Genomic DNA, 15,379 nt, shown 5'->3' with positions numbered 1-15,379 from the left:
GGAGTGGGAATGGAACACAGGTGTGATCTTTCACTTCTTTATTGCAGACAAAATTTGTAGGTGGTGTGATTGTGTGAATTTTACTTTTTTGTATTTCAGTATTTTTTCGAATAAAGTTTAAACAGGCAAAAAAGGTAGTGCTATATGTATTGATATGAAAGGATATCCAAGATGCGTTGTTTTAAAAAAAAGTTAGAAAACGATCTCATTTTATAAAGCAGTGATATATAGAAAAAGTTGTGAAAGACAATTACAATTACACAAAAGTGTTATTTGTTGCGTTTCAGTGAAGAATTAATGGGACATTCACTTTATGTTACTTGTTTTTGTACTTGTGTATTACCCTTTTAAATAATTTCCATTTTATCAGCTATTGTTTTAGTGCTTGTTTTGGCTTCTCTCTCTTGTTAGATCCTCTATTTCCTGGCCGTCATGTCTTTTTCTTGTTTTACTCTCTTATATTTTGGATATGGGAGGGTACTCTCCAGTAGCTTCCTGAGTAGATCCCTCTGGGCTGGGTATAGGGAATATAGGTTGGAAATCCATTTTGCTCAGAACTTTGACGGGTATGTAACTTTTTGAAAAATAAAATATCTCCAACATGCAAAGTAGTAAAGAACGTACTAAAGTGCACACAACCTAAGAAATAAAACGATTGAAGCTAACTATGTATCCTTTCACAGATACCATGTCCCTCTCACTGCCATCCCGATTTTAGTATTTAATCATTCCCCTGCATCTTTATGCTTTGCATTTGTGCATTTCAACACAATGTATAGTAGTATTTTGTAGCTTTGCTTAAATGATGTACTGTGTGTATTCTTAGGCTTTTAAAATTCAGTATGTTTCTAAGATTCATCTATAGTGGTATGTATAGCTTTGATGCATTCATTTTTCACTGGTGTGTAGTATTTTATTATGTAAATATATCACAGTTCATTTGTCTATTCTTTTGTTGTTGGATTTAAAGGTATTTACATTAACTGCTGGGGTGGATATCTTTCCAGTATATCTTGATACATGGGTGCAAGAATTTCTTTAGGGTTTATGCTTGCAGTGGAATTCCTGGGTTCATATATAGGTCTATCTTCAATTATAATAAATACTGCCAAGTTGCTCTCCGAAGTATTTGCAGCAGTTTGTGCTAGTTATCAGTATGAAAGTTACTGTTGCCCCACGTTCTTGCCAGTACTTGGTGTAGTCACACAGTTTAATTTTAGCTATTCTGATGAGTGGACTGTGGTATCTCATTGTGGTTTTGTTTTTTTCTGTTTACTTGGGAAGGGTTCTTTATCTTTTTAGTATATATTTATTGCTATTCAGATTTCCTCTTCTGTGAATTGCCTTTTCTTATTTTTTGCTCCTTTTTTCAGTTAGGTTGTCTTTTTCATAACAGTTTTTATGAAGTTATATATTCTAGACATGAATCCTTTGTTGGTCATAGACAGTAGGATTATCTTCTTTCCAGTTTATCTCTTCATTTTTTATGTTATTTTTATGCACAGAAGTTTTATATTTTATTGCAGTAAAAATTAAAAATCTGACAATCAAGACATTGAAATTTATTTAAATTCCTTTTATGATTTTGTGCATTTTATTGCCCATTTGTCTTTTTAAAAAACTTTTATTGAGGTATAATTGACTTACAATAAACTGCTCATATTTAAAATGTACAATTTGATAAGCTTTGGCATATCTATATACACATGAAAGCATCACCCTAATCAAGATAACAAATCCATCACCCCTAAAAGTTTCTTCCTACCCCTTTGTATTTCTTCTTTCTTACCTTCCTCCCCTACACGTTTCCATCCTCACTCAAACTGTTGATCTGCTTTGTCTCTATAGATTAGATTGTATTTTTTAGAATTTTATATAAATAAAATTATCCAGTCTTTCTCTTTGGCTTCTTTAACTTAATATAATTATTTTCAAATTCATGTATATATTAATAATTAATTGCTTTTATTCCTGAGTATTCATAATATGGCTATATGATGATTTGTTTATTCATTCACCTGTTGATAGACATTTGGCTTGTTACCAGTTTTTAGCTATTACAAATAAAGCTGCTATGAACATTTGTGTGTAAGTCTTTGTGTAGACAAATACTTTCTCTTTCTCTTGGGTAAATACCTAGGTGGAATGGCTCGGTCATGTGACGGGTTTTTAAGAGTAGTTGTATCATCTTACATACCCACCAATAATGTATGAGAGTTCTAGTTTTCCACCTCCTTTCCACTTAGTGTGGCCAGTCTTTTTAATTTTAGCTATTCTAAAATTAGTGGTAGCTCATTGTGGTTCTAATTTGCATTTCCTTAATGACTTACTATGTTGAGTATCTTTTCATGTGCTTATTTACCATCCTTATATCTTTGGTGAAATATCTTTTCAAATCTTTGGCACATTGAAAAGAAATTGTCATCTTATTATTGAGTTTTGAGAGGAATGTGTTTCTGGAGACAAACCCTTATCAAATACATTCCCTCTTTTTTTGAGGCTGGCTTGGTGGCATAGTGGTTAAGTTTGTGCGCTCTGCTTTGGCAGCCTGGGGTTTGCGGATTTGGATCCTGGATGCAGACCTACATACTGCTCATGAAGCTGTGCTGTGGTGGTGTCCCACATACGCAATGGAGGAAGATTGGCACAGATGTTTGCTCACCGACAATCTTTCTCTAGCAAAAAGAGGAAGATTGGCAACTGATGTTAGTTCAGGGCCAATCTTCCTCACCAAAAATATAACATAGATATAGATATTCTCTTTTTTTTTAGTGCTGGGGCTTAGATGCCAAAGGGTAGACAGATTGGGGATGGTGATTTGTATCATTTCTAAGTTACACACATTCTCTGCCTATGGTTCACTTGGGACTCTGGAGGGAACACTCTTGGCCATGACACAGATTCCATTGTGGTGATGTGGGCATGGGGAAAGGCTGAGGTGCTTTTCACCAGCTTGCAGGGAGCAGATCACAACAAGGGTGAACTGAAGCAGAAGAACATGGAGAGTGTCACTCGTTCTGGACAACTGTTGGTGAACTCATGTGAGATACCATCAAGAACTTCCAGGAAAAACTGGGTGAGACAAACAGGAAAGAAAAGTCCTACATTATTAGGTGGGCATAAGAGCAGCCAAGCCATGGTTATTTCTGTTAAGTTGATTGCTTCTATAACCACAGAGCTGATAGGGTCAAGGAAAATAGTACATGCTTTGCAAAGAAGTTCTCCTAGGCTATGGCTTGTCTTTTTATTCTCTTAACAGTATCTTTTGAAGAACGTAAGTTAATTTTGATAAACTTAAATTAATTAACATTTTTGTTTATAGATTGTTTTTTATCTTATATCTGAGAAATCTACCTAACGCAAGACCACAAAGATTTTGTCTTTTGTTCCCTTCTAGAAATTTTACTGTTTTAAGTTTTACATTTAGATCTATGATCCATTTGGAGTTAATTTTTGTATATTATGTGAGGGATGGATGGAAGTTCTTTTTTTTAATACGAATATCTAAATGTTCCAGCATCATTTTTTGAAAAGACTGCTTTCTCATTGAGTTGAGAAATTGCCTTTGCACCTTGTTGAAAATCAATTAGCCGTATGTGTGTGGGTCTATTTCTGGACTCTATTCTGTTCCATTGGTCTATTTGTCTACCTTGATGCCATTACCACACTCTTGTGTTGCTTTTTCACATAGAAAGTATAATATTATTAAAGCTGTATTGCACATTGAGACAGGAAGTAGAAGGGTGGTTGCCAGGGGCTGAAGGGAGAGGGAAATGGGGAGTTACTGTTTAATGGGTTCAGTTTCAGTTTTGCAAGATGAAAAGAGTTCTGTTGATGGATGTTGGTGATGATAGCACAACAGTGTAAATATACTTAATGCCACAGAACTGTACTCTTAAAAATGATTAAGATGGTAAATTTTGTTATATATTTTTACAAGTTTTTAAAAATCTGTATTGCACAATGCCTGCCGCAAAATAAGTACTCAGTCAATTTCAGTTGACTGATTTTAAAAAACCAAGATCCAGAGAGGTTAGCTGGTAAATGATGGAGACAGAGGTTTGAATCCACACCCAAAGGACGTTATTTCACTCTATTACACAGCTACCTCAGAATTGTGTTACTTTTCCCCAGTGTGATAAAGCTTGGATCTTAAAGTCTCCAGATTTAAGAAGTATTTCAGATCAATCCTTTTAGTAGTAGTGACTCACTGAAGCAGAAAATGGGAGATATTTGAATTTATCCTCCTCTCTCTCTCTAGTCTTCCTGTTGCACACTCACCTACTTCTGTTTCTTGAAAATTTCTAATCTAAAATGTTGAGACATAGAGGTAACTCTTTTTTTTATATTTTTTTATTGTGGTAAAATATGCATAATATAAAATTTGCCATTTTAACAATTTTTAAGTATATAGTTCAGTGGCATTAAATATATTCCATTGTTATGCAACCATCACCACCATTCCTCTCCAGAATTTTTTCATCTTCCCACACTGAACCTCTGAAACCATTAGACACTAATTCTCCATTCCTCCCACTCCCCAGTGTCTGCAACCAGCATTCTAGTCTACGTCTCTGAATTTGACTATGGTACCTCATATAAGTGGAATTATACAGTATTTGTCTCTTTATGCTTTGCTTATTTCACGTAGTGTGATGGCTTCAAGATTCATCCATGTTGTAGCATATGTCAAATTTCCTTTCTTTGTAGAGCTGAGTAATATTCCATTGTATGAATATACCGCAATTTATTTATTCATTCATCTGTTGATGGATTCTTGGTTTGCTTTCTCCTTTTGGCTGTTGTAAATAATGCTGCAATGAACATGATTGTACAAATACCTCTTCAAGTCCCTGCTTTCAGTTCTTTTGCGTATATATCCAGAAGTGGAATTGCTGGTTCATATGATAAATTGTGTTTCGTTTTTGGAGGAACCACCATACCATTTTCCACAGTGGCTCCACCATTTTACATTCTCACTAACAATGCACAGGGGTTCCAAATTCTCTACATCCTCACCAACACTTATTTTCTTTTTTTTTGATAATAGCTATCCTAATGGGTGTAAAGTGGTGTCTTGTGGTTTTGATTTGCATTTCCTAATTAGTGACGCTAAGCATCTTATGTGTGCTTGTTGGCCATTTAATATCTTCTTTGGAGAAATGTCTAATCCAGTCCTTTGCCCATTTTTAATTGGGTTGTTTTATTTTGTCGTTGCTGAGTTTTAAGTCTTCTTTATATATTCTGGATATTAATCCCTTAACAGATAGATAATTTGCAAGTATTTTCTCCCGTTCTGTGGGTTGCCTTTTTAGTATGTTGGTAGTGTCCTTTGGTGTACAAAAGTTTCTAATTTTGATGTAGTACAATTTAAGCTATTTTTGCTTTTGTTTGTGCTTTTGGTATCACATCCAAGAAATCATTGCCAAATCCCATATCATTAAGCTTTTCCTGTCTGTTTTCTTCTGAAAGTTCTATGCTTTTAGCTGTTAAATCTATTTGAGTTAATTTTTGCATATGTTGTAAGGTAAAAGTCTTAATTCATTCTTTTGCATATGGATATCCAATTTTCCTGGCACCATTTGTTGAAAAGACTGTCCTGTCCCCCATTGAATGGTCTTGGCACCCTTGTGGAAAATCATTTCACCTTATATGTGAGGGTTTATTTCTGGATTCTCTGTTGTATTCCATTGATCTGTGTGTCTGTCTGTATGCCAGTACACACTGCTTTGAGTACCATCACTTTATAGAAGATTTTGAAATCAGGAAGTATGAGATCTACAACTTTGTTCTTCTTTTTCAAGATTGTTTTCGCAATTCAGGGTCCCTTGAAATTCCATATCAATTTCAGGATGGATTTTTCTGTTTCTCCAAAACAAAACAAAAAGCTATCATTGGAATTTTGATAGGGATTGCATTGAATCTGTAGATTGCTTTGGGTAGTATTGACATCTTAACAATATTGTGTTCTAATCCATGAACATTTCCATGTCATGTCTTTCCATTTATTTGTGTCGTCTTTAATTTCTTTCAGCAAGGTTTTGTAGTTTTCACTGTGCAAGTTTTTCACTTTCTTGGTTAAATTTATTCCTAACAATATTTTTGATGCTGTTGTAAATGGAGTAATTAACTTCCTGTTCAGATTGTTCCTTGTTAATGTATAAAAACACAACTGATTTTTATGTATTGATTTTGTGTCCTGCAACTTTGCTGAATGTTTATTCTAATAGTTTTTTTGTGTGGAATCTTTCGTATTTTCTACATATAAAATCATGTCATCTGCAAACAGTGATACTTTTACCTCATTCCAATTTGGATGCCTTTTATTTCTTTTTCTTGCCTAATTACTTTGCTAGACCTTTTAGTACTATGTTGAATAGAAGTGGTAAAAGTAGGCATCCTTGTTCCTGATCTTAAAGGAAAAGCTTTCAGTCTTTCACCATTGAGTAAAATGTTAGTTGTTGGGTTTTCATCTATGGTCTGTGTTATGTTTGAAGAAGTTTCTTTCTATTCCTAGTTTGTTGCGTGTTTTTTATTATGAAAGGGTGTTGAATTTGTCAAATGTCCTTTCTGCGTCAGTTAAGGTGATCATGTTTTTTTCCCTCTTCATTCTCTTAATGTGGAATATCACATTGATTTTCATATGCTGAACCGTCCTTGCATTCCAGAAACAAATCCCACTTGGTCATGGTGTGTAATCTGTTTTAACATACCATTGAATTCAGTTTGCTAGTATTTCGTTGATCGTTTTTATATCAATGTTCATGAGGAATATTGGTCTGTAGTTTTCTGTACTTATAATCTTTGTCTGGCTTTGGGATCAGGGTAATGCCCACCTTATAGAATGAGTTAGGAAGTGTTCCCTCTTCGTTTTTTGGAAGATTAAAGTTAACTGTTGATTCTCTTCTCATCCAAGGTCTCTTCCTCACTGATATTGATAATTCAGATGAAGATACCACACAGTACTATAGTAATTAAATTTTAAGATTATATCATAAAAGAAATGTATGAAAAATTTTAACTGCAACAATAATGAAAGGATTGTAAATTGAATAAATAAAATATTGTATTTCCCCTGTCCAGCTGACCCTCAAAAAATTGTGTTTAGATTGTAAGGTACAATAATTGTGACATTTCCTCAATCTGTCACTATCTGACAATAATAATAGGAATAATTGGAACAAATTTTCTGGAGCAGAATTTGGCACTATACAAAGCCATAACAATTATTCATCCTTTGACTCAGCAATTCCACTTGTAGGACATAATTCTAAGAAAATTGTCTTGGATACATGGAAAAAATTAGGTAGAGGAGTGCTCTGAACATTATGTATAATAATGCAAAGATAGAAACTATAATGTCCAGAAATGGAGAATTGGGTAATAAATTGTGGTATGCACACAAGGCTGTGCAGCTATAAAAATACTGATATTGAAGAAAACTTTACAAAACAGTATCTAGTATGCTTCTATTAAAATGCTTAATTTAGGCATAAAACCCCCTTGAACTTAATATTAACAGTGGTCTATTTCTGGGTGGTAATAGTGTGGATTATTGAAATATTTATTTTTACTTCTCCATCTATCTGTCTTCCTGTTTTTTAAACAGTGAGTGATATTACTTTTATGATAAAACAGCACAAAGTACTTTTAAAAATCGAAAACAAAATGAAGCTAGAAAGCACAGTTAAATCCCATGACAGAATCAGTATCTAAAAATAATCTTGGTAGGCTGGATGATGGATGGAATCCAGTGAAATTTAATCAGGATGGATGAATAGGTAGATAGAGTAATAAGTAAGTCATATTTCTGGGTTTAGGGCCGGCTCCGTGGCTGAGTGGTTAAGTTAGCGTGCTCTGCTGCGGTGGCCCAGGGTTTGGATCCTGGGCGCGGACATGGCACCGCTCGTCAGGACACGTTGAGGTGGCATCCCGCATCCCACAACTAGAAGGACCTGCAACTAAGATATGCAACTGTGTACAGGGGGGGTTTGGGGAGATAAAGCAGAAAAAAAAAAAAAAAAAAAAGATTGGCAACAGTTGTTAGCCCAGGTGCCAATCTTTAAAAAAAAAAAACCAAATGTAGCCAGTGTATAAAGTGTGAGAGGGGTGCCTAATAGCAATGTATGTAACAGACTTAAAGATTTTCCTTTACTCTAGCCACTTTCTCAGTATAAGCAGCCAGCTGTTCTCTTCCCATTCCATTTCATCTCACACCCAGATTTGTCTCTTCATGGGAAGCCTCCGGTGCTTCCTTGCCGACTGACCGTTTGTCCCCATCTGTTCTAGTTGTCTTTTCTGACTTTGTTCAAGTTGTTGTCTACTTGGAGCCCTCCTGTTCCCCTCACTTACACGTTTTCAGACTTGACCTATACTTCACAATTCCAGCTCAAGTGCTACCCCCTGCTGGAAGTCTGTTTGTCATAGTGCAATCACTTTTTACTCAAATTTATTTAATTCTGGGAATTTCATCTGTTGAGAAATTAAAATCAGTAAAACTTCTCACTTTATGTGCAAAATGTGAAATAATGCAAATCCTCCTCTATTAAAAGTCACATAATTTCCTATGGCCATAGGACATGCAGCTTTAACAGTAAATACCAGAAACATTTTGTCATTTCTTTGTGAACCACCAACATTCTAAAGTGTGGAGTGTCAGTCATCACCATTACTGGAAAACTTTCCCCAGAAGCAGCCACTTTAATTGAAAATTAGATGTTGTAAACTCTCAGGAAGGAGGCCAAATGATGACCATGATACTAGTTGCTGCAAAATATTAAACATAATGCTTAAGGGGGAAAAAGCAGAATTTAAAAGTGCCCTTAAAATAGTTGTAGAATTGTGCATTCTGAAAAGACATGAAGCAAAATGATTAAGCGTGGGCTCTGGAGTCAGATGACCCTAGTTCAAATCCTGAAGTCAGCACTTACCTGCTGAGTGACTTTGGGCAGATAACTTAATTTCTCTATGCCATCGTTTCCTCATTTTTAAAATGGGCTGGTGATAAATCATCTAGTTCACAGGGTTGTTGTAAGTATTAAATGTTAGTAGTCTGTAAAGCTCTTAGGAAAGTGCCTAGCCCATACTATTGCTCAAAAATATTAATTTTGTTTATTTCATTGGAAAAATTAGTCTTGAACCATTTGAATTTTAAATTGGAATGCATCCCTGCATAAATTATGACCATCCTGAAAGAAAATTCTCCCTCCTTGATAGTTTCAGAAAATAGGATACTGCCAACCTCTTTGAAACTATGTAGTGGGGAGTGTAGATAGAGTAGGGATGAGGGGAGATTTTTTTTCCTTCATTATAAATGTAATAATGCTTATTAAAGAAAATTTGGGGAGTTTAAAAAATATAAAGATGATAAAAAATTGTTCATAATCCTACCACTACCCCAGTGCTGATAACCGTATTAGCATTTTAGTTGAGTTCCTTCTAGTTTTTTTTTTTTCCTGTGCATTAAGTTTTTTATACAAGTATGTCATGATTATAACACATTTACAGAACTGGAGGGTATTTAGCCTAGAGAAGTAAACTGTTGTAGCTCGGGAGGGATGTTGGGGGGTTGATCTAGGTCACTGGCTATAGAAATAAAGCATAGGGAATGGAGACGAAGGTATTTCTGAGGTTGAATCAACAAACTTTGGTGTAGTGATTTCAAAGATAGTTTTTTAGCTCTAACTCCTGAAAAGAGGCAGATGGAACATAGGAGGAAGAGCATATTTGCTGAGGAACGTGTCTGTTTTGGACATGTTGAGTTGGAAATTTGAATAGGATATCCAGATGGAAATGTCTAATTGGCAGTTAAGGTATATACCGAGGACTTGAGAGTAATCTGCCTGGGATGCGAATGAGAGCACCCCAATAAGAATGTTTAAAATCATCAAAGTTGGTGCCTGATTGGGCTAATTTTTCTATACATGACTTCTCAGTGTAGTTAGCTCTTTAAGGGCAGGGAGAGTCTCCATCCTCATTACCCAGCACACTATTGGCACATGGCAGACATTTGTGGAATAAATGAGTTTATTGAAACAGAGAAGAGCCCATTAATTTGGTCTTTGCAGAATGCCAGTAAACTTGAGGGAGTCATATTATCATTTATTACTCCTTTCTCTTTCAGGTTTTTTGGTGTCTAAAATTTAAATTTCTAAAGAGAAAATGTGACCTTACTGCTTTTGGTAGAATTTTGTTTACATGAGATATGTAAAATGTTATTTGGATGGCTATAATTCATTCAGCTTAATCTTGAGCTTTTAAAAAAGATGATAGTGAAGATTGTTCCAGTGATTCTTCAGATGCCCTGAGTATGCCCATAACGGATATATTAAAGAGATCTCACTGTTTCATTGGACTAACACATGAGGGGGAAAAGATTTAGGAATATAAAAAATATTGAATCTTTAATAATATAAAAAATATTGAATCTTTGAAATTATGTGACTTGTGGAAGTCTTAATGGAATGTCTGTGTCAGAAGATATTGATTGGTGGCAGGAACATTCTAAGTGGCAAGGGGGGACTGTGGAAAGACACACCTGATCTGTATACACTCTGCCCTTCTCTTTGCATACTTTAGCCAGCAGTTGGTTAATTTGCATGTGTAGTTTCAACTGTCATGTTGTGTTGACTCGTTCTGAAAGCTCCATGAAGATAGCCTCCCATATCTTTTTCGCCAGCACCTAGCGCTATACATAGAATAGACCATCAATAAATATTTGTCAAATGAATAAAATGGTGAATGTGTTCAACAAACATTTAGTGAGACTTGAGAATGTCTGGGGGTGGGGGCTAGAAGTGAGTGGAGGAATGTTAGGCCTATATTGATAAGACATGGTATCTGACTTTAGAGAGCATAAAATCTCGTACTGAATATAAATTTGGAAAGCTCTCTGCTTTTTAGGTTAACCAGTTCGGACAATAAGTAATTTGCTGACCTAAAACAGAATTTCTTTCTAACATAGATTTTAATAAATTTTTTAAGAGAGATTATGTGAAATCTTATTTACATAACAGATAAGCACATATTCTCTGTTACTTCTCTCTATTCATTTAGCTGAAAGGATTGTTATGGAGTCAGTTCTATGATCCTGTTATTATTCAGTTTTTTCTTTTTTATTAAAATTTGGGATTTGAAAATGGGGACATAATGCTTTTCTGAAAACACAGAAGGAGCCCACTTCTCTGAAGTGTCTGTGATAAAGCAAAGATACTTAATTGAATGGATATACTAAAATAGCTTAACTGGCTTGATCATTCAGGTATGCAAAGATCAGACAATCCAATGTGTTGGTTGAGAGAGCTTTTTCTGTATATGATTTAAAGGTTTATCATGTATTTCCTTGTAAGGTAGCCCCCCCCTCCCCGCCCCAAGTAATCAAGACCAGTCAGTTCTTAATTATCAGAACTGATATAGGGACTGTTAGTGTGGAAACTGAAGCTGCAGAAAACCCAGTGGAATCCGGCATTGTTACCACGGCTATTTGTAGTTCTTTAGGCAGAAAAATCAAAGTGAAGACAGGACGTTAGGAATGTTTGAAGTTTTGGGAGTAATCAATTCAAATCATATGTAATTCACTCAAGATGAAGCTACCCTCTGAAAAAAAGACTTTCCTATTGAAGTAGTCCCAACCAAAGATTGTTAGGAACCCCCTAGCCCAGTCAGAAGGTGTATTCTGGGGGAAAAACTTGTATCCTGCCTATGTATAATTCAAGTATTAATCTAACTAGATATATCATTTAAGCATAAGTAAAACCTAATCATTTGTTAGAAGAAAGAAATATATTAATAGAAGAGAGAGCAGCTCCCTGGAACCTAGAGAGTCCCTAGACAAGAATATGGCAGTAGTTTTCCAGCACTTCCCAGAGAGAACATAAGCTGGCTTTCCACTATCATTTCAACAGATTCTTAGCGTTGGGCACATGTAACATATTAGACTTTATTGTGGTTTAATTTTCCTTTGTTTTAGATTTCCTACTTACCAGATATCTTCTTAGATACCAAACTATGGGAAATGGGGTACCTTGGGTGGTAATATGACTATCCCCCACTGTAAACAAATAAACTGGCATTTGGCCTATATGTTAATTTCAAAAAAAAAAAAAAAAAAATTCATTAAAAATACAAATATAACATCAACCTTTTATAAATTGGTTAGTGTAAATAAAGCCTAATCAATTCTGTGTGTGCAGAAAAAAATGGATTTTATGGAGCTCTAGAACTGAAGGCCGTACTCAATAGTATTTTCTTGTAGAAGGCAGGGATCATAGTCCTATTCTTGTAGACCCAGTGCTCGGCACATGGTTGGTGCTCAATTTAATGTTGTAGTAACGAAACTCACTGAATTTCAGAGACGTTAACTTGAGACCTCTAGTGAGAACAACTGTAGGTGTTTTATGGCTCTACTATTAGATTTGTTCTCATGTCAAAAGAACAGTTCTCACTTTTCTTTAACTCAAAATAACAATTCATTAAGTGATGAAAATAGAATCCTCTAAACAAACTGGAGGAAAGTAAAAGGTATATGCACCTGTTAGGGAAAAAGAGACAGGGTGGTGTGGGTAGTGTGTTTAAGAACAAAGATAATCTATTTGTTTCATTGTTTTTATTTTTCAAATAATTAAAACTTTAATTTTATATTTTAGACCTTATTGCAATATGCAAGCAACAAGAATGCATCAGAACATATTGTGTATCTTCTGGAGGTATATCGACTTGCCATCCAAAGTTTTGCCAGTGCACGCCCGTATTTAACTACTGAATGTGAAGATGTCCTCTTAGTGCTTGGCAGATTAGTACTGTAAGTTTAAGAACTTAAATCACTTTAAAATTGAGTACTTTTGGTTGTAATGTTTGCCTGACTTCTCTTTACTGTGGCAGGACTTTATTCAGAGCACCATTAGAGCTATACCTTCTAACGAAATTTCCTTTGCTCTTAGCCTTCATGCTCAGGTTCCCAGGAGATAAAGTACAAATGAAGCTCCAGCCAAACAACATAATCTTTAATTGCCTCTAGAGTCACTTTTCCTACTCAGGCTTAGAATCCAAGAATGATACTTCTGTCCTTAGGTATAGATCAGTTCAAGTGACAGAGTATCTGCAAACCGTAGTGGTCTTTGAGGAACACTTTGGGGAGAAACACTATGAAATTCTGCGATTCAATTATATTATTTCAACTAAGAATAATTTTACTAGCAGAAAATATTGAGGTGTAGTATCAGAGTAGACTCTTAGATTACCACCCTAAGAGTCCTTGATAATTTAGCTGCTGTTTTAATATTTGGCTGCCTAGTAGCAGACAAAACTACACCTTTAATGTAGTTTTCATCTACAAATTGAAAAAATACACAGCTATTTAGTTCTTAGCTGGGGAATCCCCTTGGTTTACTTTACGGATTGTTTGATGGGATAACTTCTAGTCTGGGTGGTCCGTTTTATTTTTCTCTGGCCTTACCTGTTTTCCTTTCTATTTTCCAAAGCCCAAAACCTGAAACACCATACCTTTATGAAACACAAACATTCTTGGTTTTATAATCCCATTATTTCTCCTACTAATCCCACTTTCTCTGTTACCTGTGCTAAGGGGTAAAATAACATTCTGTAAGATTTTAGAGAGGTGTTGGTTGCTTGGTATTTTGAGTTGGTCTTTATTCAAGTTGTTAAGCATTTCCTTTTTAAAATTCTTCTTGTTATTTCTTCCAGGTAATGGTTAGGGTAGAAAGAAGAAACTGTTTTTTTTCTTGCTTCATTTGTTAGAGGTAAAGAAATGACCTTGCCGGTCTTTCTGCTTCCTCTGCAAGTGACAGGAACCTATATAGATGACAGTTACATGTATTTATCACTTTATCAGCTGAATTGACAACAGTATGAACTCGTGTTTCTGTCTTCTGGAATCAGAATGGTTCTTACATGGGTACCCTCCCCATACCCTAATAAACTAAATAAAACTGCTTGGAATATGATTTCTAAAGGGCTTATATTACTACCAAATGTCTTAAAGCAGCAGTGTAATTATAAAGCCTCTTGGTTTTTCTTCTCCGTTTTAAAGTTGAAAAGCCAATATGACAATGTTGAAGAAAATTTTGAAGAATAAAAACAAATTTGGAATAGTCTAAACAAATGTAAAATGTATATTCAGTATCACTGTTATACTGTACCTGATTATGACTATAACCACCTTTATATACTGACTTAGTTGTTTATATTGTAGGAGTTGTTTTGAATTACTGCTTTCAGTGTCTGAAAGTGAACTGCCATGTGAAGTCTGGGTACTCTTCCTTCAGACTCTACAGGTGAGTTGATTCGGGCTCAAAAAAGGTTTCTGTTTAGGTATCCAAGACACCTAGTTAATTTCTCCCAGAAAACTAAAATTGGAAACTTAGAAGAAAAACATATTTGTAGTACTGGTATTCATGAAATGAGAAGGAGGCCTTCCAGATGAAGAGGGTATCTTAAAAATTGTGGTTTTTTTCTTTCGTTTGGTTTTGTTAGCCTTTACATAGCTTGGAAATCAACAAAAAAGTTTTCATTATTCAAAAACAAACCTTTAAACAGAATAAAGCTGTTAAAAATGTAAAATCGTATATGGTTATAAGGTAGCTATATTTAGATTATTCGTAGTACAGTTGTCTAGTTAATTTCCCCCTAACGCTTCAGGGATTGTGTCAAGCATTAAAAGTCTCCTGTACAGCCATAATTGTCATCATAGATTCTGTTCATGCATTTTACTTATAAGAGAGCTACGTTGCCTCTCATTGGCTTGATTATCAGCTTTCTTAGTAGGTGAGCAGATCAGAAAGTAGCAAGTTGGAAAGGGAGAGTAGGGTAGGAGGAAAAGCAAGTGCAATGCCAGCAACAGGAGGCAAATTTGCCTGTAACTGGTAGAGACAGAAAAACTATTTTTAAAAAATACGATATAATAAATAGTAATAGCCTTCATTCATTTATTATCACTAATTATGTGCCAGTGCTCTACATGATCTTTTACGTGTTTCATATCTTTTGATCAAATTACAAACCTTATAATGTAGGAATCTCCGTTTCCAACTGGGGAAACAGGTGTAGAGAGGTTAATTAGCTCGCCCAAAGTTACACTGAGATTTGTCCCCAGAGCTTGCTTTGTTAACTGCTTCTTGGAGGACACAAACTCCATAGTAGCCTGGACCTGTTTCATGTAGACACAAGTAAAGATTTGCATATTAACAGACATGCCTCATTATCTGGAAACGTCTTTCCTCTGGGATATATAACCCAAAATGAAATGATAGAACGTTAATCATTTTCTCTTTGGGGAGGAGAGGATTCTTTCTCATATTCTTGGCCTATTTTAATCCCTGTAATGTGGTCCTAATTCCTTACATATTAATATGGCTGCTAAAAT

The 15,379-nt window shown here is 35.1% G+C and overlaps 1 protein-coding gene across 3 annotated transcripts in view; it reads left to right on the top strand.

Moving 5' to 3' along the window:
• Positions 1 to 15,379, top strand: part of RLF (RLF zinc finger) — a 72,124-nt gene that overhangs the window by 13,513 nt on the left and 43,232 nt on the right. For all 3 annotated transcript variants that reach the window (XM_070610050.1, XM_070610051.1, XM_070610052.1), the window contains exons 2-3: positions 12,645 to 12,799; positions 14,210 to 14,291. In XM_070610050.1, coding sequence (XP_070466151.1) covers positions 12,645 to 12,799; positions 14,210 to 14,291 — 237 coding nt within the window. The remainder of the gene's footprint in view (positions 1 to 12,644; positions 12,800 to 14,209; positions 14,292 to 15,379) is intronic.

Source organism: Equus przewalskii, chromosome 2 (genome assembly GCF_037783145.1).
Source record: "Equus przewalskii isolate Varuska chromosome 2, EquPr2, whole genome shotgun sequence".
Taxonomy (NCBI): Eukaryota; Metazoa; Chordata; class Mammalia; order Perissodactyla; family Equidae; genus Equus; species Equus przewalskii.
Note: the sequence above shows the minus strand (reverse complement) of the source record. Positions and strands in the feature narration are given on the sequence as shown.